The sequence below is a fragment of the Rhinolophus ferrumequinum genome, chromosome 8, assembly GCF_004115265.2.
Source record: "Rhinolophus ferrumequinum isolate MPI-CBG mRhiFer1 chromosome 8, mRhiFer1_v1.p, whole genome shotgun sequence".
Lineage (NCBI taxonomy): Eukaryota > Metazoa > Chordata > Mammalia > Chiroptera > Rhinolophidae > Rhinolophus > Rhinolophus ferrumequinum.
The window spans coordinates 7,338,387-7,366,042 of record NC_046291.1 but is presented as its reverse complement, the minus strand read 5'-3'; the positions used below and the strand labels follow the sequence as shown (position 1 = coordinate 7,366,042).

The 27,656-nt window shown below is 47.4% G+C and overlaps 1 protein-coding gene and 2 pseudogenes across 1 annotated transcript; 1 reads left to right on the top strand and 2 right to left on the bottom strand.

Annotated features, from left to right (window-relative positions):
• Window positions 1-380: 380 nt before the first annotated feature.
• Window positions 381-15,265, bottom strand: GPR55 (G protein-coupled receptor 55). The gene is made up of 2 exons (XM_033111560.1): window positions 15,220-15,265; window positions 381-2,835 (listed from the first exon to the last, which is right to left on the bottom strand). The coding sequence occupies exon 2, from the start codon at window positions 2,825-2,827 to the stop codon at window positions 1,787-1,789; it is 1,041 nt and encodes a 346-aa protein (XP_032967451.1). The 5' UTR covers window positions 2,828-2,835; window positions 15,220-15,265; the 3' UTR covers window positions 381-1,786.
• On the bottom strand, window positions 10,572-10,702 carry LOC117026379 (uncharacterized; annotated as a pseudogene).
• Window positions 15,266-26,032: 10,767 nt separating the features above from the next.
• LOC117026141 (60S ribosomal protein L9-like) lies at window positions 26,033-26,607 on the top strand (annotated as a pseudogene).
• The last annotated feature ends 1,049 nt before the right edge of the window (window positions 26,608-27,656 follow it).

Genomic DNA, 27,656 nt, shown 5'->3' with positions numbered 1-27,656 from the left:
CTGCAGAGCCCCTGACTCTGGGTGCTGGTCCCTAGAGGCCCAGTCTGAGGGGCAGTAGCCTCTGGTCCTGGGCATGATCGATCCTCCAGACCCATTTCCACCCCTTCATTGCTATTTTCTTCATCACCCTTCCCTCCAGCCCCACAGAGTGCTACCTGACCACTGAGTCAGAGGCAGGAGAAGGCTGGGTCCTGACCTTGGATGGCTCTCAGTCAAGAGGGGACTGTCAGGCAGGAAGCAGCTCTGCCCTCCATCCTTCCTGCCCACCCCACCCCCTTACAGAGCTCCATCTCATCAAGCGCTGGGCAATCGCCCAGCCTTGCCTCCTCCTCCCGTCAGGGTTTTATCTCTTCCTCCCACACAGCCACCCCTCCCTTCCGTCCACTACTTGGTGGAAGCCTCCTGTCCCACAGGTGGAAGGTGGTTGCTCTTCTTCTGAAAGACCTTTCCCTTGTCTCTTTTGTTACTTCTCCTCCCACTCATTTCATCTCGCAAAACCACCCTACAATTTATCCTGATAGTCATTTGACTCTCTGGAGCAGCTGAATCATCGAAGGCTTTCGGCTGTCACTGCTGTTCCTTCTCTGGATCATTAGAGGAGCCGGAGCCAAGCCGTGATTCAACTGTTTCATTTCCAACCAGGAACTGCCAAGAGCCTTGTGCCCTCAAGATGGTTCCTCCATTCCTGGCTGACCCATTTTCTCCACCACCCCCCACCCCCCAGCACTGGAGAGGGACAACTCCATGGACAGTGCCACCATGGCCAGCTGCCCAATCGGGACTCAGGTGGACCAGACAAACACATTTTCCTTATTCTCCTCTGGCTGAAGCAAATCAAGCCTGATTCTTTGTCATCGTTTTCAAAGAAACCAAGTCTAACAACTCCCCAGTCTGTTCAAGATAGCAAGTTGGTCACGTTCAGGAACTTCCCCTCTCCCAGGCTTGTCTCCACTGCCTCTCCCACGCCAGGCCAGTGCTAAAGCTCCATGGAGTGGGTATGCCAGTGGCAATGTGGGAGGGGCTGTCCACTTCCAACCCTTCGCTTGTTTCCTTCCTTCCCCAGGTGTATCCTGTACTCTCCTGGCTCTCAGGTGTCACCAACAGCTATCCACTCTGTCTCCACTGCTTCCACAAAGTATCCACAGCTTCACCACAGCTTGGTTCACACCACACCCCCTCATTTTTCTGCAGACTTCTGGTGGGCACAGAAAGGTTTAGGTGGATTTACAGGCCTTTCAAAAGCCCATAGGAAACTTGTTCGAGTCCACTCTCTTTGTATATTTGCTCTGCTCTGACCACCTCCACGTCCTATCATCTCTGCAAGGTTGTTGGTCAACAGAGCCCCAGAAGGGACTGGAAAGTACAAGTCTGTTCTGCCCCAGGATCCCCAAACTAAAAAGGAGCTTGATCCATTCCTACCACTCCATCTCTGCTCAGGACACCTTCCACCATGACCAACTCTCTTGATTCTCTCTCCTAACTCCTCTCTGTCTTCCCTTCCAGAATCTTCTAGTCTAATGGAAGGATAGGGGAGAGTTGGGAACCAATCTCGTTCAGATGGTTTCATTTTCTTTCCCAATTCTTCTGCTTCATGCTTTTTAGGCTGAGAAATCAAGAATTCACCTGGTTCTCAGGTTCATCAGAAACCCCCAAACACTGGGTGATTTATGTTGAGCTGTCTGGGTGTGGGCGGAAGGTCTTTGGGGCATAATGAGCAAAGACAGCATTCAATGAGCATCTAAAGGAAAAGCAAACCGATCAATGAACTACATATCATCCCATCACATCAAAATCCTGGCACAGGACATCTGCTACTGGAATTCGGGATTGGGGTTTCCTTCTTCTGATCAGGGTTTTCTTCCCTGAGTCCCTGATGGTCAATCGTGGTATCCTGGGGAACCAGGGAGCCTCTGGAACGCTGGGAGGCCATGAGGCCCATGCGGAATTCTTTGATGACAAAGTAGTAGCAGAAAACATCCAGGCAGCAGTTAATGTTAGAGAAACACATAGACAGCTGCAAGAACAAGCTGATGTTCTGCTTAGCTCTACAATCCTCAATAAAGCCGTTCCTCACCAAGAACTGCAAGAAGAAACCCAGGTGGACTGGAAGGAAAGAGGCCACAAAGACAGCCAGATTGGATGCGATGGTCCAGATGCAGGCCCTCTCCTGGACCCAGTCCCGGGTGTGGTTTCGACGGCTGACCAGAATGAAAATGCTCCTGGAGGAGCAGAAACCCATGACACTCAAGGGAAGAAGGAAGCCAAACACCTGGAGAGGCAAAATGACTCCGGCACTCCAGGTGCCATCGGACATATTGTGGAAGCACGTGGACTTTCCCTCTTTCCCATGGAAGTTGTAGATGGGGATACTGCCAGCCCACACCAGAACCCAGATGGTGCAGCAGATTCCAAAGATCTTCCTGGGGGACCGGCAGTGCTTGACCAGGAACGGGTACTGAATGGCCAAGAATCTGTCCAGGCTGATGAAGCAGATCATGAAGACGCTGCCATACATGCTGATGAAGTAGAGGCACTCTGCCAAGGTACAGAGGGATGGAAAGGGGTTCCGCCCATGGCTCAGGACTGTCTTGAATGGGAGGGAAAGCACCAGCAGCAGGTCAAAGATGGCCAGGTTGATCATGTAGATGGACGTGGCAGAATACTCCGACCACTTCTTCTTCAGGAAGGCATGGAAGCCTCGGATGGCCAGGAGGTTGAGCAGGAGGCCCAGGAGGAAGGTGGGGATATGGACCACCAGCTGCACGGTTTTCATCAGCTTGTCCACATCTTGGAAGGAGCAGTCCTCACTGTTGTTTGGCTGGCTCATGTTCTTCCCTACAACGTCAACAATAAAGTAGATGAAGTTCCTCTCACTTTGTAGAAGCGATTGAGTCAAATGACTTTATCAAAAATAACAAACTCTTCTCTTTATCACACAGCAATTCATGCTCATTGAATAACAGTTAGAAAACACAGAAAAGAAAAATTACCTTTAATCCTGCTGCCCAGATACATTCAACCACTGTTACTTTTTCATGGGTATCATGGAGACACTCTTTCTATACACACAATCACACACACTCACACACACCTTTTCCTTTTATAAAAATGGAACTGTGCATGAATGTCTATTCCTTTTTTCATTCAGGACTCCTTCTGTTAAAAGTAGTAACAATGACACAAACCCTGACCCAAACTGGTTTTAAGCAAGGAGAGAATTTCACATAATTGAAAACACGAAAACTGCGGCAGCGCTGACTTGAGCTGCAGCTTGATATGGGATTCAAACACCTTTTCCAGGCCCCAGCTCCTCTTTATATGTTGTCCCTCTGCTCTCCCCTCCCCCATTGCCAAAGGTTGGACAGAGCTGCCCCCTCCTGACTGTAGGGCTGATCGCAGTCAGCGCATCACATTGCGCTGGACACAGTCACTGGTTCACCGGTTCAGCGATGGACCCATGAACCACCAGAGGCAATGAAAAGCAACAAAACTCTGCCTTGGGTTTCTAGGAAGGGGGCTGGGGTTCTTTCTGTGGGACTTTAAGTTGGGAAGATACACGGTCTGGAGTTGTTACTGCCTCTTGCTACCCTGAGGAGAAAACCAGACAGAAAATGGAGAAATATAGAAGAAAGAAGGGAATGAAGTGAGGGCTTCAGGACTCCACAGGGCACAGAAAGGCCTTTAGATGGGTAGAAAACTAGTGCTGGTCTCAGGGACAAGAGAACCAAGGCTGTAGGTGTGGCTGCACAGGGATGCTGGATGCCAGCAGACAAAAAGGGGAGTGTCACAAGTCAGCGCTTCTGATCAGGCCAAAGACAAGGGTCCAAGGCATGCCCTGGCCAGGTAAGAGCCTGGCCAATTTGGGATTTGGGGACAGGGGTCGTGCCATTATGGAGTTTTGTATCAACGTAGGAGGCTACTGTAATAATACCATCAACTGTGTGGCTTATAAACAACAGAAACTTATTTTTCACAGTTCTGGAGGCTGGAAGTTCAAGATCACGGTACACCACGGTCAGGTGAGGGCTCTCTTCCAGGTTGCAGACTGCCAACTTCTCGCTGTGTCCTCACAAGGCAGAAAGAGGGTGGGAGAGCTCTCTGGGGTCTCTTAGAAGGGCACTAATCCCATTCATGAGGGTTCTACCTTCATGACCTAATAAAGTCCCAAAGTTCCCATCTCCTAATACCATTATGTTGGGGGTTAGGATTTCAACATATGATTAAAAATGTATTCTATGCACTCAATATGATATTCAAACAGTACAAAAAACCCAGATATGACAGTAGCCTCCATCACAGCCCAGGGCTTCAGTTGTCCTTTCTCGAAGCAACCCCAATTAACAGTTTGTGCATACTTTTACCAGAAATTTTCCATGTATATGTGTGTATGCACGCACACATGTATACATATACCGAGGGTACCAAAAAACGTATATATATTTTAAGAAAGGAAACTGTATTAAAATTGTAATACTCAATATATACCAATAACAAAAGATGAATACAAGTCAGATTTGACTTCTGCAATTACAAGAGGTGCTCAAAGTGGTTACCATCAGCGTCCAGACACTTCCGATTACGGCAAACTACTGCTTGAGCAATGTTGACAAAAGTGTCCACTTGTATACATTTTTTTGGCACCCGAGTATATATTTGACTGCTTTAAATTTGGAAAATATTATACCCACAGTTCTGTTCCTTACTTTTTCACGTTATCATGTTTCTTGGAAATTGTTTCACATCAGAATCCATGAATTGACTTTTTCTCTCTAATGGCATCATTGCATTCCATTGATGAATACATCACAACTCATTTAGCCAGTAGCTTATTGATGAACATTTTGGTTTCTTAGGGTTTTCCTGGGAAACAAAAAGTTCCACCACAAACATCCCTGTGACTTATTTCTTTGCTACAGAGCTAGAGTTAACGGAATTCCCTTTCTTCTACTGTTTCTTGTTACTGCAGCAACCTTGGGAGACTTTGGGAAGGAAAAATTTGAGTATTTTTAAGACCCTATATAGAATGTCATTCCCAAGCCCTCTCTAATTGCTAGCAAAGAGGGAAAAAGAAAACATGTTATGTATGGCATTCATTGAGAACTATGTGGTAAAAATTTAACATACATGACTTGATTTGGTGGCTTTCCAAAGATTCTATGCTTTCTTATGTGTTTACTTTTCTTATGGGTTTATATCACAAGAGATCTAGGAAAATGTATTTCATCATAGTTAAAGCTTTAGACTCCTGTGGTCTATTCAGTGGTGCCTCCTGGAGTCGTGCAGGATAGAGCCCCAGGTGTAACTGCTCCCACCCCAGGATGCCTAGAATAAATGCAAGCTGGCTGGCTGCCTCCTCCTGACTCAATATGCCAAAATATCCACAGGTCTGTCTCAAAAAGCAGTTAGAATAACTTGGAACCCACAAGACAAATTTCAGAAATAATAAGCAAAGCAGGCAAAAACCTAGCATTGAAACACCAAATTGGCTTCGAGAAGGCACCTTCAACATCAGAAACAGTAGAAAACCAAGACCCACAAAGATAAGAGAGAATACAGGTTTGTGTTTAAAGAGATTCAGCAAGACTGCAAAAAAGGAACTCGGGGCAACCGCTTTGGGCTCAGCACACTGCATGAATGAACCTCGCACATCGCTGATGACACACACATTAGAACTAAAATGGCTAACGAAAAAAATCAGTGAAAAACAGAGATAAATATTCTGATGGAAAGCATACACTCTAGAATGCTGGGGCTTGTCTGAAGTGACTGTACCAAGTGTCTGTGCAGAAAATAGATGGGATTTGGCTCTCAGTATCCCCAGTAGGATGATCCTAAAGGTGACATTTGAATTACTGAGAGACTGCAAATGGAAATCTTTGAAACCACAGAAAGTACTCTATGAACTGACAAAAAGAAATTAGGTTGAAAAAAAAATACTTCCCGCTAATGGCAGAATGAGCAGAGAATCTGAAAGATTAATCCTCTCAATTCCCTCTGAAAGTTCAAGGAAACCATTTTTTTAAAAAAAAGTCTTTAAAAAACTAAGATCAGGAACTTCACTGGAATCAGATAAAAAGACTCCAGGCTGCAGCAAGAGATAAAACAGGCACTTTTCTCAAAAATGGGTTGCCAATAAAATCCAGGTCAGTTGCAGAGGGGGCCAGCAACCTCCCCACACAGGTTGCCTGGGGCCATTGATAGTTCTGTCCCAGCCAACCCAGGGATCCACACCAATCAATCTGTTGTACTAGAAGGTGAGTGGGCAGGAGGCTGAAAAGCAGATGCTAAGACAGTATTAGACATTTGCTAGATGTATTAGGGGAAATACCCGTAAAGGATAAAGGGGAGAGGAAGCAGGAGCAGACAGGGAGAGGCTTCAGACCACAAAGCAAGCCTGACAACTGTGGAAGGAGTGAAGGAAGGGAAGACTGGATAGAAAGAGACTCAGAAAGAGAACGTCCTGGCCAGGCTGACAGGGAGTCCCTAAGCACAGACTGTCCATTGGAGGCATCCCAGGTGGAACAGGAATCACCCAGGACTAGTACCTCTGCCAGGCTCAGTCACTGGCTGGAAGCAGCCCAAGAAGAGCAGGACCCCCATGTCAACATCACTTCTGCAGCTGAAGGGGCAGAGCGGAGCTGTCAATCACAGTGTTCTCAACAGACAATAGGTTCTTCTGAAGGGAGGTGGAGCGACCACCTGATAGCCACCACAGAGACTATCCCAATGTTTCCATTTGTGTAGGAATCTGGTTAGTGTGTTCTAGGCAGCAGTGGCAACATTCTCAGTGACCATTCCCAACAGGACCATTGTAGTGTGTTATCTTTCTTCAGCAAGGATGGTGGCTCCCTTTGCCTCACAGGAAGATTTGACTGGGCCCTGGGCCCAGTCTCATACCAGGAAGGAAATAGAATTGAATGGAGAAAGGTCATGGGTCAAGCAAATCGGGTCTGTGAATAGATCTGAAGGGCCCAACATGGCCTTTGTTAGTCTCCAGAGCTTGGTGCCTGAGAGGTGGGATTGAATCAAACAGTGAGAGGAACCATGTTTCATGCAAAATAACAGAAAGAGAGTCATTCCCAGATGTTCCACTTACATCTTTCAATGTCATTAATATGGAACTTTACAAACCAAGCCCCTTGGGAACCTCTCTGAAAAACATAATTAATACCAGAAGACATTTGAGAGAGAAAAGTTTAGACACAGAATTTTATACCCAATTGGGTTGCTATTCAGGTGAGACGGTCACAGAAAGCCACCCTCAGGTATGTGTGGATTCTAGAAAGACGTTGCCTCCAAGAGGCAAAAATTTAGATTTCCAAGAGATAATCACAATGAAGAATGAAAACATCAAAGTGGGGAAGCTTGGAGCTGAGCATTAAAAGCAGGAAACCATGGAAAAAGACTTACGTTATGATGAATATAGTTCCAAAATTAAAAGATTTAAAATTAAAATAAAATAAAAAATAACAGTGAGAGAAATCATCTGTGTCCTTTAAAAAAGACAAAAAGTAATACTTTAGATCGATTAACAGAGGAAGAATGCTCTTAGATTGTATGGGGCAGGGATAGTGGAAAGTAATAGGACTTGGGCAAGGCCAATATTCCATAAAAGAAAATCAAAAGTTACTGGGTTTTGGTCTTTTTTTCACTTTTATGATTAACCGAAAGTATAAGATTTTTTAAACCTTGAAGTAACCACTGACTATTAAAAACAGGATTCTTATCTTCAAAATCACTGAAGACAAAAAGAAACAAACAAATCCAACTATATAGCAAAGGAGTACATAGAACAAAAAAAGAAACTAAGCATAGAAATTACAACAGTTAATATGAAAAATTCAAACTTCCCTTTTTTAACTAACATTTTCAGTTCAATTACAAAATAAAAGTAACTCTTTGTTGCATATAAAGGACATACTTAATGACAGAGAAGTGGTCAGAGTAGAAGTCCCACGATGATATAGCAGACAAATAGAAGCAAAAAGAAAGTCAAAGTGGTAACGTTCATACCTAGAATTGTAGAATTTAAGAATAAAACCACACATCAGGATTAAGGTTACTTTATGTTAATTGAAGAACAATTGTGACAGCAAATATAGTAATAGTATGCGCTGAATGACATTGAATAAAAGTACATAAAGTAAAATAGTTGGAATTCAACGAGCCATGGGCAAAGATACATTGTAGTGGCAGACTTTAATGTCCTAGAGATTTGAACACATCAAGTAGGTAAAATATAAATTAGGATATAGAATTATGTAAATAATATAATGAATACAATTTAATTAATAGTTCTTGTATTTGGTTTGAAACAAATAGATAATCCACTTTTTCTCTAATATTGAAGAAACTGTTGCTAAAACGAATTATCTGCCTAATAAGAATAAAACTTTCCATTGAAAAAAAAAAAGCAGAAATTATGTTGGCTACATTCTCTGACCACAATACAAAAAAACCCTGGGAAATAGAAAATAGAGTTGTCTATTTACAAGTAAATAAAGTCACAACTACGAAACAAAATGAATGGGATATAATCAAGAATGACAAGAATTTTCTGGGTTGGTTGTTTAAAAAAACTCACAGAATGCAGTCAAAACTATTCTCAGAGATAAATACATAGCCCTAATAGCTTTAATCATTTTTTACAAAAGGAAAATAAATAAATGAATTAAATACTCCACTTGAGCATTTAGGGGAAAAAAAATGAAAAAGTCATAAAGAAATCAGAAAACAATTATAAAGATAAAAGCAGAAATAAATAAATTAGAAAAGAAGAAAATACCAGAATTAATCAATTTAATAGCTGGTCCTTGGGGTGGGGAGTGGTAAAGAGTAAACTAAGCAAAGCATGTATTTCTAACAACTATGATCAAGACAAAAGATTCAAATGGACTGGAACTAAGAAAGAAGGCGTTAAGCTTAGATGGAGAGAACAGAAAAAATAAGAAGAAACTACTTGATCACTTATGTGCTAATCTATTTTAAAACCTTGATGTAGTTAATGATTTAGGGTCAAAACCTAATTTAACAAAATTGATACAAGAGTCAACACAGGAAGAAGTATTGATTAGACCCACAACCTTGAAAGAAACAGAAAATATTATAAAGAATTACTCTTAAACAGGCTCTAGCTTATTTAAAATTTCAAGAAACAGAAAATTCCCATACTCTGTAATTTCAGAACATAAGATAATGTAAAGGAATTTGTGTTATGAAACTAATTTACCCAAATACTAAAACATGACAAATGTAGCCAACAGAGAAAAACTATTGCTCAAATAACCAAATCAGATTTATCACAAAAATATAAGACCATTTCAATGTTAGGCAATCTATTAACATTGTGTGGTACATCATTAAAGCAAAAATGAAAAGCCATCTGCTTATACCAATAGTTTTTCTGCAAAAGTCATTTAAATGAAGAACCAGAATGATACTTCTTACAGATGATAAAGAGTAACCCGTTCACATCAATGGCTAACTTTGTATTTAATGGTAAAACAAAACAAAACACAAAAGAGGCATTCTTGTTGAAATTGGCAACAAGACACTTGCCAACACCCCAGAAATTCCGGATAATGCACTAAGACAATTGACAGAAATCAGAAGAATAAATAAGAACACATAATATAAATGGAAGGCTTAGTCAATAAATGATGTTTAGATTATCAGGGAACAATTTGGAGGTAAAAACCAACTTAGATCCTCATTTCACACTCTATAGCAAAAAAAATTCCAAATTCATTAATGAATTAAATTTCAAACCATAAAAAATGAATCAAATGAATTAAAAATCAATGAATTAAAAATCAAACCATAAAAAAACTAGATGAAAATTTAATAGAGAACTAATAAAAGCCAGTGGAAGGAAAAGCTCTTTGTCAATGTAGAATGACTGAAAACGAAAGAATTAAAAAAAAAAAAAAGACACCACAGGTTTGACTATACAAAATTATAAAAAAATTTTTTTGTTAAACAGTTTTAATGTCAAGTAGTGTACTGGAAGAAAGAAAATGCAATAAACATTCTAGGTAAATGATGTTCTTTCTGTGAAGAATATAAAAATGTATAACATCAAGACCCACAATAGATAAACAGGTAAAGGGAACAAATACAAGTTCTCAGAAGAGGATTTACGAGAAAATTTTTGTCCATCGAAGAAACTGGCAAGGGTTCTGCGAGGCAGTCACTGATATGCTGGTAATCACACAAATTAATACACAACTTTTGGGACTTGACAATTTATATAACAAGCCATAGAAATCATATTAGTCTTTCATCTAGTGATTCTGAAAATTTGTCTTAAGTAAATTATATAAAAGAAGGAAAACTAGTGTACAGAAATATGTTCACTTTAACATTTTTTTCCAATAGCTAAAAATACACAGACACATTTAAATGACAAGAGCTTAGTTTCACTTTGGTAAATCTACTCAATGGGAAATTTTTCTGTCTGACTATGTTATGTTTATGCTGAATATGTTAAGTAAAAACCCCACAAACTACAGAATTATACATTGAGAATGATTTCAACTATGATTTTAAAAGCCCACGCTTAGGGAAAAAAAAAAACCTAGAAAAAAATTTCCATATGCCAAACATAGGTTGCATTCTAACAGTTAGATGGTGGGTGATTTTTATTACACTGATAAGAACAGATACTGTACACTGAATCTTAGTCAAAAGGCCAAGAAATGATGGGGGGTGATTTTCAAATCTTTTATCTTTATCTCTCTCTCTCTCTTTTGGTGTATTTTTCTAATTAAATTAGTGATAATATGAAAACAATTTAAGTTTTTTTAAAATTGTTTTAAATGCAGTGATAAAAGGAGAAAAGTAAGAATAGCTTTTGACTTTTCCTTAAAAGAAGAAAAGTCTGGGTGTGTGTTTGAAGAGCCCGAAAGGAAATTTTCACCAAACTTTTAAAAAATGCATTGAACTAACCAGTGTTCAGCTGATGAGGCAAAAATCTTGCCAAGTCAAGAGTGAACGTTTCTACGTGTAGTGTCTGAGGGACTTAGGAACAAAGCACGAAGAGAATTGCAAGTGACAGGTGAGAAAGCAGGTGTCGCCTAAGAGATGAGAGAGAACGGCATCGAGAGCCTGATCCGTGATAAAAAGTTTCATCTACCCACAGGTCAGCTATTACATAACAATTGCGCATAACATAAGGAGTCAAGAACGACATAAAAGAGACGCAAAAAGCCAGATTGGGACTTGACAATTTATATAATAAGCCAACAATGAAGAGTGGGTTAAGGGAAGGGACGATCTTTAAATACAATTCTCCCAAAGTTTGGAGAGCTGTTCAGAGAAATAAATGTAGAAGTCAAAACAAATATTTTCAAAATTGGACATTTAAGTTAAATTACCTTGTCTATTTTAAAGGGACAAAAGGCAGAGAAAAATTCACAATAGAAACTGAAAGTGAAAAAAATGCACTGTCTCAATATAGAAAGCAGAGGGGCAGCCCCATGGAAGTGAACATAAATATAACACTTATAATTATAACACTCCCTGACAAATATAATACTCCCTGTTGAAGAGGGCATCCATGAAAGAAATCAAAACCCAATCATCATTTGCGGATAAGAAACACAGAGAAAACAAAAAGACACAGACAGAGTACAATGACCAGATAATCTACGGTTTATCAGAAGCTAGAAAAGAAGGGACTATGACGAAGCAATTTTTTTTCGTAGAAGGAATTGAGAGAATAACACAGACTCCACAAAGGTAAAAGGTATAATAAATAATTAAAACACAAAACACTCAGTTTATGTTCCAATGAGAATAGCAAAGACATACATAATGGAAACATGACAGAAATGCAAAAAGAAGTAGAAATAGAAATATAGGTAGAAATAGAAATTGTAGGTAGAGACCTTTATGCTTTCTTGATCAAGTAAACGGAGAAATTTAGAGCTCTGAACGGTCCAACTACTAATAAGATACAACCAGCAGGTAAGTCAAGACTAAATCGTAAATAAGGGGAATGCACACACTCTTTGGGAGAGGACAAGGGTTTTCCGCCAAATTTATCCCATTCCTGGGTCCAGCTGAACACTTGAAGGCCATGGCAATTCTACCCTACTCAGACCAAGAAAAAAACAACTATTTGCTGCAGCACCACTAATAATGTTAATATTAGTAACATATTAATAATATAAAATAGTCATTTTGATGCATCTCTTAAGGAGTCTCTTAAATAACGTGTGAGTCACAGACAAAATCAGAAGTACATTACTGAAATATTGGAAAGGAACAAATGTTTATGCACAAAACACTGATGTAGTCACAGCTTAAAGGAAAATGGGAATTCCTACCTATTGTAAAAAGGAAAGACAGTGAGAAATGAGGTGAACCGAGGTTACACTTAGAGAATCTTAAAGAGCGACATGGGGTGCCCATGGCCCGTGCACTGCTCTGGTCACCCCGCGCCCCGGGGCTGTCAGCAGGGGCTGCGTGTGGAGGGGCTAGGAAGCCACAACACAGGTCAATATGTAGAAAGGACTAGAGCAGCAGCTCATAATCCATAAAAGAATAGACATATTAGCCTCCTCCAGGGCTCAAGACATGCTCCACTGTACGACACCACGGGGCCGTAAAAGGCAGGGGTTCCCAGTGGCGCAGAAAGCAGACCTGTCTAGCGACCAGAGCATGTTCCAGAGCAGACAAAGCAGCCTTGCTAGGTAGTGAGCTCTCTTTCACCAGAGGTATGCAAGCAAAGGCAGGAGATCCATTTATCCAGAATGTTGCCAAAGGAATTCACACATATGGACGGCTTTTTTTTTTTTTAAACCCTGACATGGAATCTTCTGTCAATAAATTAATGTTTAATGAAAAGGAAAGAAAACATCCTGTGCGTGAAGAAGGATTGGGCTGGGAGTCCAGAGGCCTCAGCTCTGCTCCTGGCTGTGGGGCCTCGGTCTGGGTTCTCTCATCCGAACAGCACTGCTCAGCCCTGTGCGCCCAGAGGGCCCCCACCCGGTGGCCTCACTGAGCTGGCTCTCCTACTGCCAGCTCGGCCCAGCGCGGGGCTGTGATTCCTGCAGCTTCCAGTGCCCCGGGTGCCCTTATCTGCAAACACCTTCCAGGATCCAGTGTCCTACGTGGGACAGCCCCGAGCCCATGTCTGCACGGCGGGGGCACCTAAACCCCACATCGGCAGACGGGACTTGCCAGAAAACACCGCCACAGGAAGAGTGCAACTTTAGGAGGTTTGCAGGCTAAGAAAGGACCCCCTCTCTTGCACTGCTAATCCCCCACCCAATCGCATGCAGCACCAGAGATTAGGGGGCAACCCTGGCTGAGCAGACTTGGTACAGCCGAGGGGATGCAGGAGGAACACTGCCCCAGACCAGTGTTTTCCCATGCAGCTTCCGCAACTGAAAACCCAGTCTCCTCTGGGGGTGCAGTGTTGAATGCCACAGTTAGAACATAAATATTTACTTGGATGCAGTTATCTGCCACTAACAACGTGAATAAATCCATCAGTCTACACCCCAGATGGGCTTCTGGGGGACACGATGCAAGAAGGAACAGGACGCAGAGGGACAGAGCACAGAGACAGAATCTCCCTGACTCCAGAATTTTGCTGGAACTGCACCTGAGCTTGATGAACTGGAGTAGGGGCTTGGAAAGTGGAGGGGCCAGCTCAGGGACTTGAGATATGGTCCTGTGCTAAATCCTCTATGAAAGGAGCTTGGGACATTCCTGGGACCCTGTTATAGTTATGCCCATTTTACAGATAGAGACAGTGAGGCTCAGAGAAACTAAAGCCTCTACCCAAGGTCAAACAGGTAGTGAGGGACCTCACTGGAACTCACATTCTGAGTCTCTCCTTCACCTTGTCCCCACGCTGGCCCCCCACCAACATCGCCAGCATATGTAGGAGCACCCAACACTCACTGCCTCACTCCTTTGCATGCCTGGGTCCACCTAACATCTCTTTTCCCTCAGACTCTCGCCTCCTCTCCTAAAAACCCCATCCCTTCCTTCAGATGTCCACTTCCCTGATCCACCTGCATCATCTGACATCATTTCCTTGCTGTGACTGAGTAGGGGCCGTGAAAGTCATCTGTGTGCCTTAGGAGTGAGTGTCCCTGCTGTCCTAGCAACCCTGGGACAAGGACCATGTCTCCTTGACTCTTATATCACCGTGCCTCATAAAAAACAGGCCCCTGGGAAGGTCTCACTAAGTAAAAGGGTGCATGAATGAATGAGTGAATGAGCGAATGACCCGGGGTGCGGCAGCTCCAGGGTGACAGGGGTTCCCTTTAAAGCTGGGACAACCGGTCAAAACTGGAGACGCACCAAGCCTCCACGGAGTTCTGGGCAGCTCTCTGCTCACCCCTGCCCCCCAGCCCCACTACCTCGGCAGCACAAAGCCCAGCCCAGCCCAGCCCAGGCCAGGCCAGGCGGCAGACATTTCCTGACCTCCCGTTCTCCACCTCCACTCTCAAGAAAAAATCTAGAACCCTCAGTGTTTCTCATGCTGCGGTAGCTTCCCTCCCAGTCTCTCCAAGGGACACTTGTTTAGGGCTCGAGAATAATCCAGCTATGATACATAAAGCAATCAAAGCTTCCTGGGTGCTTCCTGGTGGGCAAGCACTTCCATCACTCACTGCTCTCAAAAGCCCCAATGAGGAAGAAACGACTATTGCTCCCATTCCCCAGAGAGGTACATTGAGGGAAGTAACACCACTGGCGAGTGGCTGGCCTGGATTCCCAAGCACGGCCCTGGCCTGCTGCCAGCACTTGCTCAGGGGCTGCAGGGTGATTCCTGACAGTGTAATCTCAGGCTTTTGGTGCTTTCCCAGCCAGACTGGGGGGGCGGGGGAGGGGCGAGTAGGCAGCCTGGTGGAGGAGGGTGGTGGCACGCAAGCTGAGCTCCCCTGGGGAAGGCTCCTGGGCTGCCTACAGTGAGGCTTCCCCACCCCGGCAAGATGCTGCAACCCTGAGTCAAATCAGGAGGAAGCTGAGGGTTCGTGAAAAATGTCACTGATTATCAGGGACAAAGCAGCCCTCCGCCTGCTGCTGCCACTGCCTCTGCCACCTGGGACTACCCACTGAGTCAGGGCACATGTGGACAGAGCCCAGGCCATGAAGGCCCAGCTGACTGACCTCAAGAAAGTCACCTGCAGTCCACGAGAGCAAGGTCAGTCTGTGGCTCTGCGCCTCGGTTTTTCTAAATGACCCAGGGGCTGTTGTTACCTGTTGGTGGTCCGGTGCAGCTGAGTGAACTGTCAGATGTCGTTTCTCCTCCCAGCTTGGTCACCAGCCTACTCTGGGGAGTCACTTCCCCCTCTGGGGCTCAGCTTCCTCATCAGTAAAATGAGAGGGTGGGACCCGGTGCTCTTCAAGTGGTTCCAGTGTCAGCCTTGTCTGGCTGGGGTCTCCTTCTCTCAGGTCTGGAGATGGGCTCTGTGGGGGTCCCTCCCTTAAAGAGGAACTGGCATGGGGCAAGGGGAACATGTTTCCAGGAAGTGGGTCTACACTTTGTGCCCTCTCAGGGGTCTGCACACTAATCCGGCTTCCAAAAGAGTCAAGAACCTCTGCATGAGCAGAGAGGCACGAGAAACCTCTGGAATAGAAGGAAGCATCTTTACACCAGAGATTTGAAGCCAGGTGTCACGCAGACAGCCCGTGTCTGAAAAAGCCCAGCATGGCTTCCAATGCTTCTGGGGTGTAGGATTAAGAGCTGCTGCCCATCAAAAGGAGGGTGGTGCTGGATCCTTCATCTTTAGGACTTGGAGGCCAGGAAGGCCTCAGGGCCCAGCCCGGGGACTCCTGAGTCCTGGCAGGAGTGTCGTTAAGGACGAACAGCAGGGGTGCGCCCACGATGCTGGGCCCCATACTGCCCCATAGCCTCCGCTTCTATGCCAGACCTCCACAGTGATTTGGGTCAACCTTGGGTGGCAGACCTCCCAAGGGCCGTGCGAGCAGAGATTTCCTCAGGCCCTCCCATCTCCAGGGCTGGGACCTGAGACTCACCCATGGGCCCTGGGTGGCTCTCAGCAGAGAACACTTGCAGATTCCAGGAAAGTTTGGGCTGAAATGCAGCCCAGTATCCGACGAGCCCAGAAGCGAGTAGGCGATCCCATGAAACACCGAGGCTCAGGTTATTTTTACAGGCCGGCATGCTGTGACTTTCAGGTGTCTACAGGAATAGAAACTCCCTGAAGTGAGGCTGGGTGACTCAGTCCGGACTGTGGGTCATCTCTGTATAAGTAACAGCTTGTGTGTGACTGCGGGGAAGTAGCTGGCCCTCTAGCTCCTGGACTCCCTGTCATTTGGTGAAGAGGCTGACCGGAACCATGACAGCCTTTTAAGTTTTCAGCACCTTGACTCTGCTGACACCCATGTTTGTGCAAAGCGTAGAATCAAGTTCACTCCCTGCCCTGGGCCACAGAGCTCCAAGCTGGCCTGGGCGTGAAGACAGGGCTCTGGGCAGCCCTTCCACCAAGAGAGGCCCCCAGGCCACTGGCCCAGTCTAAGCTGAGCTGAGCTGTCCAGGCTGGGGCATCCGGGTGCAGCGGCAGGAGGCCAGGAGCATGTCCGGGAAGTAGCAGGGAGGGGCCCTGCGGGGTGATTTGTGCTGGGCAAGAGCAGTGCAGGGGAGCTGCCTCTACCCAGGGAGCTGCTCAGGGAAACAGGGTCAAGGGACAGATGAGGGCGGAAACTAGGGGAAAGGAGAACAGCCTAAGTGCACACACGAGGAGGGAGGAACTTTGCATTTTGGGGATTCTGAGGGTCTCTCTGTGTAACTGAAGGCCTGGGTATTGGGGGAATGGCAAAAGCTGAGGCTGGAGGGCCGGCCAGCCAGACAGGAGCAGGAGCAGGGCTGCTCAGAGTTCTCAGGGAACACATGCATTGGACAGGAACACTGTACAGGAAGCCACCTCATAAAAGAGAAACCTGAAATAGTGTTGTGCCTTTCTTCAACACCCACCCAAGTCAGGGCCAGCTACGGTGGGATGGGGCAGTTCAGGGACAGGACGCAGGACAGACCCACTCAGGAGGCAGGATCAGGGCGGGGGGAGGGCAGTTAGGATCATGTAATGTGATCTTCTGAGAGAAGATTCCACTGAGAGCTCAGGCAGGCCCCGTGCAGTAGTCGCTCCCCCATGTAGCCACTTTGTAAACTTGGCTCGTTGCCTAACTTCTGTAAATTGTGGTCATACGTTCATTCAATCCACATGTATCTGTTAATCGTCTGCTCTGTTCCAGGCAGGGGTGGTCAAGACAGACAATAGCACCATATCAAAAACACCATTTTCAGAAGTCTGTATAATCACAGCAGGCATCAGGTACTTGAGAGTTCAGAGACCTCCCCCACTTCCAGACACCACTGAGGGGAGTGGGACCCCAGAAATAAGAGGCCTCAACAGAGAGAGGAGGGCAGGAGAAAACGAGGACGGAAAGGCAGGGAGAGGTAAACAGGCCCAGCTCTCTTTGTGCCCTCCCACCCTTTGCACCAACCTCCACGCTCTGTCACAGTTCTGTCCTCAGGCTGGCCCTGTGCATTTAGCCTGCTGACTCCACAGGAGCACAAATGAGGCCCTTTCCTGGAGACTGATCCGAGTCCCCAATGACTGCCCCCACCCTGCCCCCTAGTTGCCCAAAAGACAGCTGAATCCTCAGAGCCACCTACAGAGACTGAAATGTCCAGTCTCCTTGAAAGTGAGTACTGGGCAGCTGACAGCATTAAGGTCACAAAGCTTAGTATCAAGGCCAGACTGAGTCAAACACGAAAGGGGCAGCAACCCTTTAGAGTCCACCCTTCCCCTCCCACACGCCCCCTCTGGCTCTCACTGGCAATGTCATGGGGAGCTTAAGGCAGAAAGTTCTGGATACTCAGATATCTGGGTGTGGGGCTTCCCTTCAGTTCCTGTTGTAACTCTGGTAATTTTTTCAGAGCTCCCCGCTGCCCACAATCACCCTGCCGTTAGCCACTGATGGCCCTCCTGTGGCCTGGAGGCACCGTAGTGTGCAGGTGTCAGACAAAGCCCATCTTCACGCCAGACATTGAAATTCCACAGCATACAGAGGGGGCCATTCACCACGAAGGTTATAAAGACCACGTGTTCCGGAAAAGATGGACATCCAAAGCTTCCCCTTCTGCTGAATACGGGGGAGGAAATATTGTGTGAGGGGCCAACTCCCGGGGCCAGCACTTCCTGGGAGTTTCTCCCCATCTTCAGAATTCTAAGTAAACGTCCCAAGTTAGCACAACTGGCTTGTCTTGTCCAGGCTTCTCAAGGTCTGGCCTTAAGGGGGCAGTGTCCTGGCTGAAGCATGCTGGGAGCTTCCGGGCCTTTCCTCACTCTGCCTGGCAACCAGGGGCCCTGCCCCACTCCGGCCTGGGCCCCGGGGGCTTCTCACCTCTGTCTCTACTTGGCTCCTTGACACCTGCCACAGGTCACAGCATATTTACACTTGCATATTTCCTGGAGACATGGGGCGGGGGAATGGTGGCCCCTTATGGAATATTTCTTTTTACGCTTCCTTTTACATCAAGTGGACTATGTCTTTAGCCCACGTCTCCATCTGGAGCTTAATAGTTTCCTTCACGCTTTAATTATTAAATGTCCGTCCTACTTATTGTGGACGTTTTCTCCTCACTTCATCCCTTCCCACCTCTCCCAAACATACACACGTTTTTATCGTTGTTTTGCTACATGGACTTGGTTAACTTGGGTATAAGAGTATGTCCTTTTGTTCCCATGACTTGTCTTGTAGGATTGTAATAATTCTTCATCCCTCCACTGTTAGATTAAGTGTTATTCACTTCCTTCCTGGAAAGCTTTTAATTTTGATTTAAAATACACACACACACACACACACACACACACACCCATCCTGGGTTGGATGATAAAAAAGTCTTCTCCAATAGCAACGGCCAAGCAGGTCTAGACTAGGGGAGGTCCCAGGCCCCTCCCCCTCCCCACTCCTCTCTAAGGGTGAGGTCAGCAAAAACCCTTTGTCCCCAGAACCTCTTGCCTCCAAACATGGAGTCCTCCACCTCTGCTCCTAATTGTCATCAGATATCTTCCTGGTCTCCCCCCAGTCCTGGCACATTCCCCACCCCTAAAAGACCCAGCCCTTCGAGGAGGCTTCGTTAATGACAGCAAAGGCACCCTTCACCATTTATATTGCAAGTCCTGAGGACCAGTCCGTAGCCTACACACTTTATAAATAAACTCAGTTCATTCTTCAAACAACCTATGAGGCGTACACTGTCACTAGCCTCATTTACAGAGGAGGAAACAAGTACAGCAAGGTCGAGTGTACACGGTTGGACTCGGCGATTATTCCGAGACCAGATTTGTACCTGCCAGGCTGAACACACACTGCCTCACCTCATGGGATCCTCACAGAGCTCCATGGGGCAGGGCCTATGAGCACCTCCATTTTCCGGGTGTGGAGACGGAGATGTTGAGGAGTGAAACGGCTTGTCCACTGACCCAGTTAGTAAGAAGCCTGACTTCAAAGACCCCAACTGTAAGTCCTACTCTAACCTGCCTTTTTATTTCCACGTTCTGCACTTACAGCATGACCTCATCCTACTCTCAGGTCCTACCATTGGGCTCCCCCCTTCCTACAGGAGTACCTTAGCTCCTGAAAGCTCTCCTCTCCCTCTAGCCCTCCCTCCACACCCAGTGGGTGGTGCCTTGACCCTCCATCCCAGTGCCCTGTTTGTCCCCAGCCTGGGTCCGTCCCCCACTCCTTCTCCACTCCACACCCAGGCCACTGAGCCAGTGGAAAACGCTCCAATGGGGCAAAAGGAGTGTCATGCAGGGTCTCTGGTCCCGCTCCCTGCACCAGAATGCAGGATATGGTGAGGCCAAAAAGGAACACCCACGGAGCCATGGATAGTGGGTTCATAACACTATATTCTCGCTGGCGGCTGGGCTGGAGACACAGGAAGCAGGAGCGGCAATCTGCCATCCGCTTCTCTGCCAAACAACAAACCCCTTGCTAACTGCAATCCGCGCTTGCTAGCTCAGCCACGACAGTTATATCAGTGGCCAGTGGCTAACTGGTCACAGCTGATGGCCAACTAGTTACAGCTGACGGCCATCTACTACCCGAGCCAGCACCTTTCCAAGTGAGGCCGAGAGCCTGGAAACTGCTCTCTGGGGCTCTGTCCCCACAAGGAGCCACTCAAAATGGTGGTCTGAGAGCACCAGCATCCCTTCCTGGTGCAAGGTCAGCCGCATCCAAGCCTTTTCCATTCCTTCTTAAGCCCTCCCTGGGATTCCCACCACCCACAGATACCTTTGCCTCCAACTTGACAGAGAAAATCTGGCTTATCAAGTGTGAACTTATAGCAGCTTGTCCTCAAAACAGCTATCTGCATCCAACCACCAAACGACAAGGTGTTTCTGCTGCTTAGAGAAACTCACCTCCCATCTGCAGCCCATCCCACCTGTCTCCTCAGCAACCTGCCCCCTCAAGTTGTCACTGCTCTTTCTGAGGGGTGTCCCCACAGGACAGAGCAAATGTCAGAGGATGTCACAAGAACAAAACTGTGTTCCCTACTAATTTGTTTTGAAGGTAGAAAATTACTCACGCATTGGATGGATATTATAACATAAGGTGACCAAAAGTCTTAATTGTATTAGGTAATTTTTAAATTACCAAGATTTCTGTAAAGGTACATTCATTTCTGTTCTATGATTCACATAATGTTATATGAAGGGAAAGCTATTATGTAAGCTATTATGTGTTCGGTGTTCATTAAAATAATTGGATCTACACCTCTCCTAAATGAAAAGAATATGAGTATGAATATTTTTAAGATGATAGCACAGAGGCCTCTGTGCTAACTACACAACCGCCTCAAAGTTCTGAACTCAGGAAGGTGTTGATTGCCAGGACCGTCTCCATGCAGGGTGGTCTTTCCTCTTCCAGCTGCCCAGAGGCATCTACGGCCCAATCTCTTGCTCAGTCTTGCCCTCCATCCTGACCCAGAACTGCTCATTGTCCCGGCCCCTGATCCCATCACTTAACAGCCTCCTGTGAAAAAGCCACCTGGCTCTGGCCCAAGTGCTGCCTCTGCTGGCCTCCGCCAGGGCCTCAGTTTCCTCATCTCTACCATGGGCACAGTTGTGCTGCAGGCAGGCTTTCAGCGATCATTCTCTAGATCCTAAAGTCTGAGGGAACAGAGGCAGACAGAACTCAGATTCAACAGCCCCACAGTCAGTTTGGGCTCTCACGCTGCTCACTGGTAATAATGAAGAAAAAGCAGCCCTACTGTTATCCTGCTGACCCCTCCCACCCCTTCTCCTCCCCCTTCCCTTGCCTCCTCCCCCTTACCTGCTCTCCTCCACCCCTGCCTTCTGCAGGCCCCCACTGTCCTGCTCACCCACCTCACCCAGCAGGTTCCCATCTCTCACCAGTGGGCCCCTCCTCACGTTGGAACCCACGAGGCCTATTGCCCCCACAGGCCCCCTGGAGTCCCGTGCTTCCTTGCCCTGCCAGTCCCCACCCCTCCTTGCTCTTCCTTGTCCAGTTGGCCTCCTTCTCTGCTCTTCACTCTTCCTTTGCCCTTGACCTGCCTTCTGGCCCTTCTGTGGCCACCAGCCACCTGGGCAGACTGCTCACCTGCCCCAACTCCAGCCCTACCCTGTCACCTCCTCCCATCCTCTCCCCTCCCTTGGGCCATTCCCCAGGCCTGCTGTCTGTGCCAGTGGACACCTGGACCTACCTCTCAGAGCTTCGTTAGTTGGGCACCTCAGCCTCCTAAGAGACAGTGACTGAGGGGATCCCTTTGGCAGAGCAAACGCTACCTGGGTGGAAGAGGCTTTGGCAGCAGGAGGGGTAAAGCCCTGCTGTGAGGTAGTGGGGATGGAAGCTTGCCAGAATGGGAGAGAGGAGGCAGGGACCTAGGTTCTCAGGGGAGGTATTACCAGATTCTCCCTATCCAAGTGTGGACTCAGAAGTCCCTGACAGGTGTCCAAACTCACACCTACAGCTGCCTCAAAGCAGCCTGCTACCGCAGAGGTCCGGGTCAACCTCTGGTCAGCCCGTCTTGCTCCCAGCCACCTTGCCTGCCCGTATTGTCATCTGGGGTCAGGTGCTTTCCTTGTCCACCTTATAAATTCTCCCATTTGGAGCTAACAGACTCATTTGCCTCCACGGGGCACTGGCCTTGGCACTGCGCTACCTTTTGGGCATTGTGCTACCTTCACTGGCCTGGCTGTTTCTTCTCTGCATCCTTTTTAACACAAAAGGCTGATTACCTCTCTCCTCAAGCGACAGAACTTGGTGGCTGCTAACCCAGTCCAGGTGTGGAATCACAAAACCTGGGTTTGCACGGGGACCAAGACCTCTCGGCACCTCTCTTACCAGAAGCAGTGAATAAGCTTCAATTACACGTTCATGGGTCCCCAGCCACACTCTCTGCCCCTGGCTCTGTTGGCTTTGTCTGCTGCAAGACCTTGGGAAGTCTGGAGACCAAATGTGACGTAAGTTCTTAACAGCACGAGTCTCCTCTGAAAGCCCCAACCCCGAGCTCATGGTTCCAGGGAAGGTGGACACAAACCAGAAGCAGTGGGAAAACCACCTTGGCCAGTCCGAGGGTGATGAGCCAAATTCCCAGGCTCCCCACTCCCTGTCCCCCGCCCCCTCACAGTGCTCTCGGGGACCTGAGGTCACTTCCTGGGCAACAGGCAGCTGCCCCTCAGAAGGCCCCAGCTTGCTACCTCGGTGCCAACTGTCCCAGGTGCCCAGGGCTGTAGGGATTCCTGGGACACTCGACTTTCAGTGTTAAAACCAGGAAAGTCCCCTACAAATGTGGAGAAACTGGCCACCGCAGATCAGTCAGGGAGCTGTGGGGACTGCCCTATCCCTTCAGTCTGAGTGTTTCTCTCCCTGACTCCACCCCCTAGGGAAGGAGATTGTCTGTTGGGTTTTTGGTCCAAGTCCCCGCTTCCAGCTGACAGCACCCAGGATACACAGATGTTCTCTGGCTCTCAAGATGCACACAGGTACCCCCTTTCCTCCACTTGGACAAATGAGCACACACAGGCCCCTTCATTGCAGGGACACCTGGGCCTCAGAGCAAACACCTGGGGGAGGGACCAGTATTTTTCCTCTCGCCCTCAGAAATGGCTGGCAGGCACCCCAATTTCAACACCACAGTGACCACATTTCTAAGAGAAGTCTCTTAGACAAAGGGGCTGTGTGTTAGCTCAGGCTGAGCTTGTTTGCCAGCATGCGGGGACGTCTGGAACATGTCAGAAAAGAGGCTTCAGCTTACACAAAATGGCCTGTCTCAGGAAACTAGAGTGTGTGGTCCCAGGCCCAGCAGCCAACCTCGCCCCAGCCCAGCCTCCTGTCTGGGTGAGGGGCCCAGGCAGCAAAAGATGACAGGACTCCACATGGCTGTTCATTATTTTCTCCCTCAGGAAGTCTCTCCTTCTTAACTGGCTCCTAGAGGGGCTCAAATTGGTAAATAGACCACCTTTCCGTTAAGGGAACTTTGCCCAATCAGTTCAGTCCCAGGATCCAGAACAGTTGTGCTGTGTGTTGTGGTCTTTCCTCAGACTTTCATGGGCTCACAGCCAGAATCGTGCACACCCGCCCTCAGATACACATACACACCCACACACACACACACACGCACACACATATACACGTATGTGGACATGTACAGACACACACATACACACCCATACTCCCCAAAACAACCACACATGCTTATGCTCCCACAGACACACTCACTCCCAAAGACAGGCTTTTACAGTACAGACAAATCACACAAATGCATAAGGAGATCTAAAGTCAGAAAACTATACGTAGTCACCCAAATACACAGAGCTACACACTCAGACAGGCACACCCCTGAACCACCCCAAATCCTATCCAGCTCCATTACCTCCTATCTGGTACATGACCGCCTGTCCCTCCCCACAGCCGCAGTCCTAGCCTCCCAAGCACCCCAAGTGCCCTTAGCAGGAAAGGTGGTGGCAGGTTGTTCCAGAGAGACACCCAGATGGATGGAGCCAAGGTGCTAGCAAATAGTAACCTTCCTGCTATGGCACAATCTTCACCCTCATCGCAGCCCACGGGCCAGGGGAAGCCTCCAGACCTCCCAACCACCTGGGAATGCAGAATTATGCCAGAGGCTCTTCACTGTCCTCTGCTCCCCTCTTCTCCTCACTTGCCCTAATTACAGTGACTCCCTTGCAAACACTCCAAGATACTAGCGGGTCTTTGAGAAGGGGCCCTGTGCCTTCCTGTCACTTCTCCACAGGGAGGGAGTCACAGGGAGAGTATGACAGAGCCTCATATGGGATGTGGGGATCAGAAAGCAAGGAGGGCGGCGGTGTTGCTCCACCTGCCCCGGTGGAGACTGAGGCAGCGTGCGAGCTTCCCAGAGATCCCGGTGGTCCGGCCTGGCATGGGAGCCAGGCTGACCCCTGCACACCTGAGGGTGGTGGGAAACCAGGAGGCACCTCCTCCAGTCGGCGCTGGGGGGATTCTACATCAGGGGCCACGGAATGACCACTGAGCCCGTGAGGGGAGAAGCAGGCACACCTCCACGCAGAGAGGAGTGTGAATGGTTTTGCACAGCCTGGGGGACTGATGGCCCAGGCCATGTCAGGCCAGCGCTCCTCGTGGATGTCACTCAGCGTGGGTCAAAGAAGCTCCGGAGGCCGAGGCCTGACCCTGACCCCACTCCCTACATAGCCCCACTCCACACACTTGATCCTGGGGAAAGAGGAGACGAATCCTGTGTTAACCAACACAAGGGGACCTCAAAACAGAAACAAGCCCTGGATAAAATGAAGAAGCAATGGCCTCATCACACCCAAGTTTAAGCACTGACATGTGTACGGTCTCATCAGTGTGGGCAAACCCCACCAGTTCAGAGATGAAGGGAAGAAAGCTCGTGGAGGGTATCTGAAGGGACTTGGATTCCAGTAACCCTTGCTGGATAATTCAGAGGGAAAGGCCTGCCGCAGAGATGACTGTGACATGGCACGAGAGTGAATTCTCAGAGTGAAAACGAGAATATCGTGTATGTGGGATCCCCGAGAATGACTCAACACCAGTGTTATGCAGGACGTTTGCTACAGCCAGAGGTTAAGATGATCTTTCATGAGCAGAGAGAATATAACTGAAAGCTCTGTCATAAATTGACTTGGGCCTTAGTCATCACGACTCCTCAGGCACAGGCCACCGATCCAAAGATGACAAAGAAGGCACCCAGCCCGTGCCCACCCACAACAAGAAGTCCTTTTTGACGCCCTCAGGTGACAGGCAATGTGCCACATCCTGAGATTGCAGTGATGAATTAAGATGCATTTCCAATCACAGACGCTGCCTGGTGAAGAAGGCAGATACCCGGACAGCTAACGAGGCCCTCATATCCTCCTCCGAAAAACAGGAGCAAGTATTGTCACTGTGCTGGAACCTCATTCCTTCCACCACCAGCATCTAAGAGGAAGGATGTGTGCCCTCTGGCTCAGCTGGGCTCTTCTTTGTGATAACAAATCCTGGTCACGGGCTAAGCAGGGAGAACACTAAGGAAGACCGGAATGATCTGTGCAAAAAGATAGTGGAGGTGGGAGAGGAAAGCACTGCACACCAAGTTAGGGGGAGGTCGGACAGGGCGGATGGGACGTGAGCAAGAGACTGAAAGAGAGTTCAGGGAGGCCTTCTGTATGGAGTGTATTTTGAGGGTGAGTGCTGGGAGGGGATTTCAATTACGTGCTGTGCATTAAGAATGTACTTGCAAGTGATGCGGTTTCCTCAACGAACCAATGACACAAAAAGAAAAAACAACAAGAGGGAACGCTGTTATAGACGGCAATGTGTGCCTTCATTTGGGTCCTGACCTGATTTGGAGAAACCAGCTGTAACAAGACACTTTTGAAACAATTGGGGAAATGGGTATGGCTTGGGTGGTAGATGGTAATAAAGACTAACTTTTAAATTTGTTAGCTATGAGGGATGGTGCAGTGATTGCATTAAAAAGTGTCCTGAACAGCTGCTTGCTGAATCTACTGAGAGGATGAAGACCGTTCTCAGCTATCAGACTGTGGACATTCCAGAAAATGTGGACGTCACTGAAGGGACCACAATTGTTGGGAGGGCCCCAGATGCACCCTGTGGAGGGACTTCAGTCACATCAATGCAGAGCTCAGTCTCCATGTAAAGAAAAAGAAGAGACTACGGGTTGACAAATGGTGGGGAAATAAGAAGGAGCTGGCTACTGTCCGCACCATCTGTAGTCACATACAGAACATGCTCGAGGGTGTTACGCTGGGCTTCCGTTACAAGATGAGGTCTGTGTGTGCTCACTTCTCCATCAACATCGTTATTCAGAAGAATGGTTGTCTTGTTAAAATCCGAAATTTCTTGGGTGAAAAATACATCCGCAGGGTTCGGATGAGGTCAGGGGTTGCTTGTACAGTATCTCAAGCCCAGAAAGATGAGTTAATTCTTGGAGGAAATGATATTGAACTTGTATCAAATTCAGCTGCTTTGATTCAACAAGCCACAACAGTTAAAAACAAGGATATCAGAACATTTTTGGATGGTGTCTATGTTTCTGAAAAAGGAACAGTTCAGCAAGCTGATGAATAAGGTGTAAGTCGTCCAGCTACAGAAGCACCAAGACGTCAAGACACCGAGGGAATCTGAACTTTGTGATATTTTGAAGGTGCAATAAAAGACATGTATTGATTTTGGGGGCGGGGGGGAGTGTCCTGAACAGAAGAGATGCACCTTGAAGTATTATTAGGCTGCGATGTCATGAGGTCAACGGGAGTGGGTGTGGGGAAGAAATTCATGAAAGAAGATTGGCGGAAGTTGATTGCATGGGGGTCCCAATGGACAAGTTCCTGCTCATCCTGGTCCCACATCTGGCAGAGATGGAAGCATGCAGGACTGACCCATCAGACCCTTGGGGAACTCCTGGGCCTCTCGGGACCATGACAGGTGGGTGCTCAGTAAGGTTCTTTAGGACTCGACAGAGGTTCAGCGAGACATACCTCCAAACTGGAGAGCAGAGCATCTTAGTCACATGACATTCTAGTGAACCCCCCAAAATAAATAAGAGTTATAGGCTCATGCTGAACTTTGCTCAACCTAATCTGTTGTCAGCTTTCCCATGTTTGACTTTGGTGTATTCAACTTTCCAGCAGCCCTATTACGTTGGCCACAATACAGACCAACACCTTTCACACACCCAATTCAGAGAGACCCATTAGTGTCAAACTGACCTTTTGAATTATCATCTGGAGCACCTGCCTGGCAGCCAGTAGCTGTTAGTGCACCTGCCCCTCTTGGTCTGTACCACATAGTTTTGCTGGTCATGGGGCATTTTACTGAGGTTACTCCTCACTGTTTCATGTCTATGAATGAAAAATGGAAAAACATAAGCATTGAAACCAGTGGTGAGACATGACCTTAATCGAGGTGAGACAAAGACGGAAATCGTGAGGTATGCTGAAGCAGCCACCTTTGAACCTCAGTCAGCGGCCCCTTGGATGTAAGGCAGCCAACCCTGCTCCAATGTGAAGAGAGAGAGCACAATCAAAGAGCATGCGTGCAGTCAGAGACGCTTGCATCCACGTTGCAAGGTGTCATTAGGGATTTGGTTGTATTCACAGCTCGGGGGAATAGAACCCATT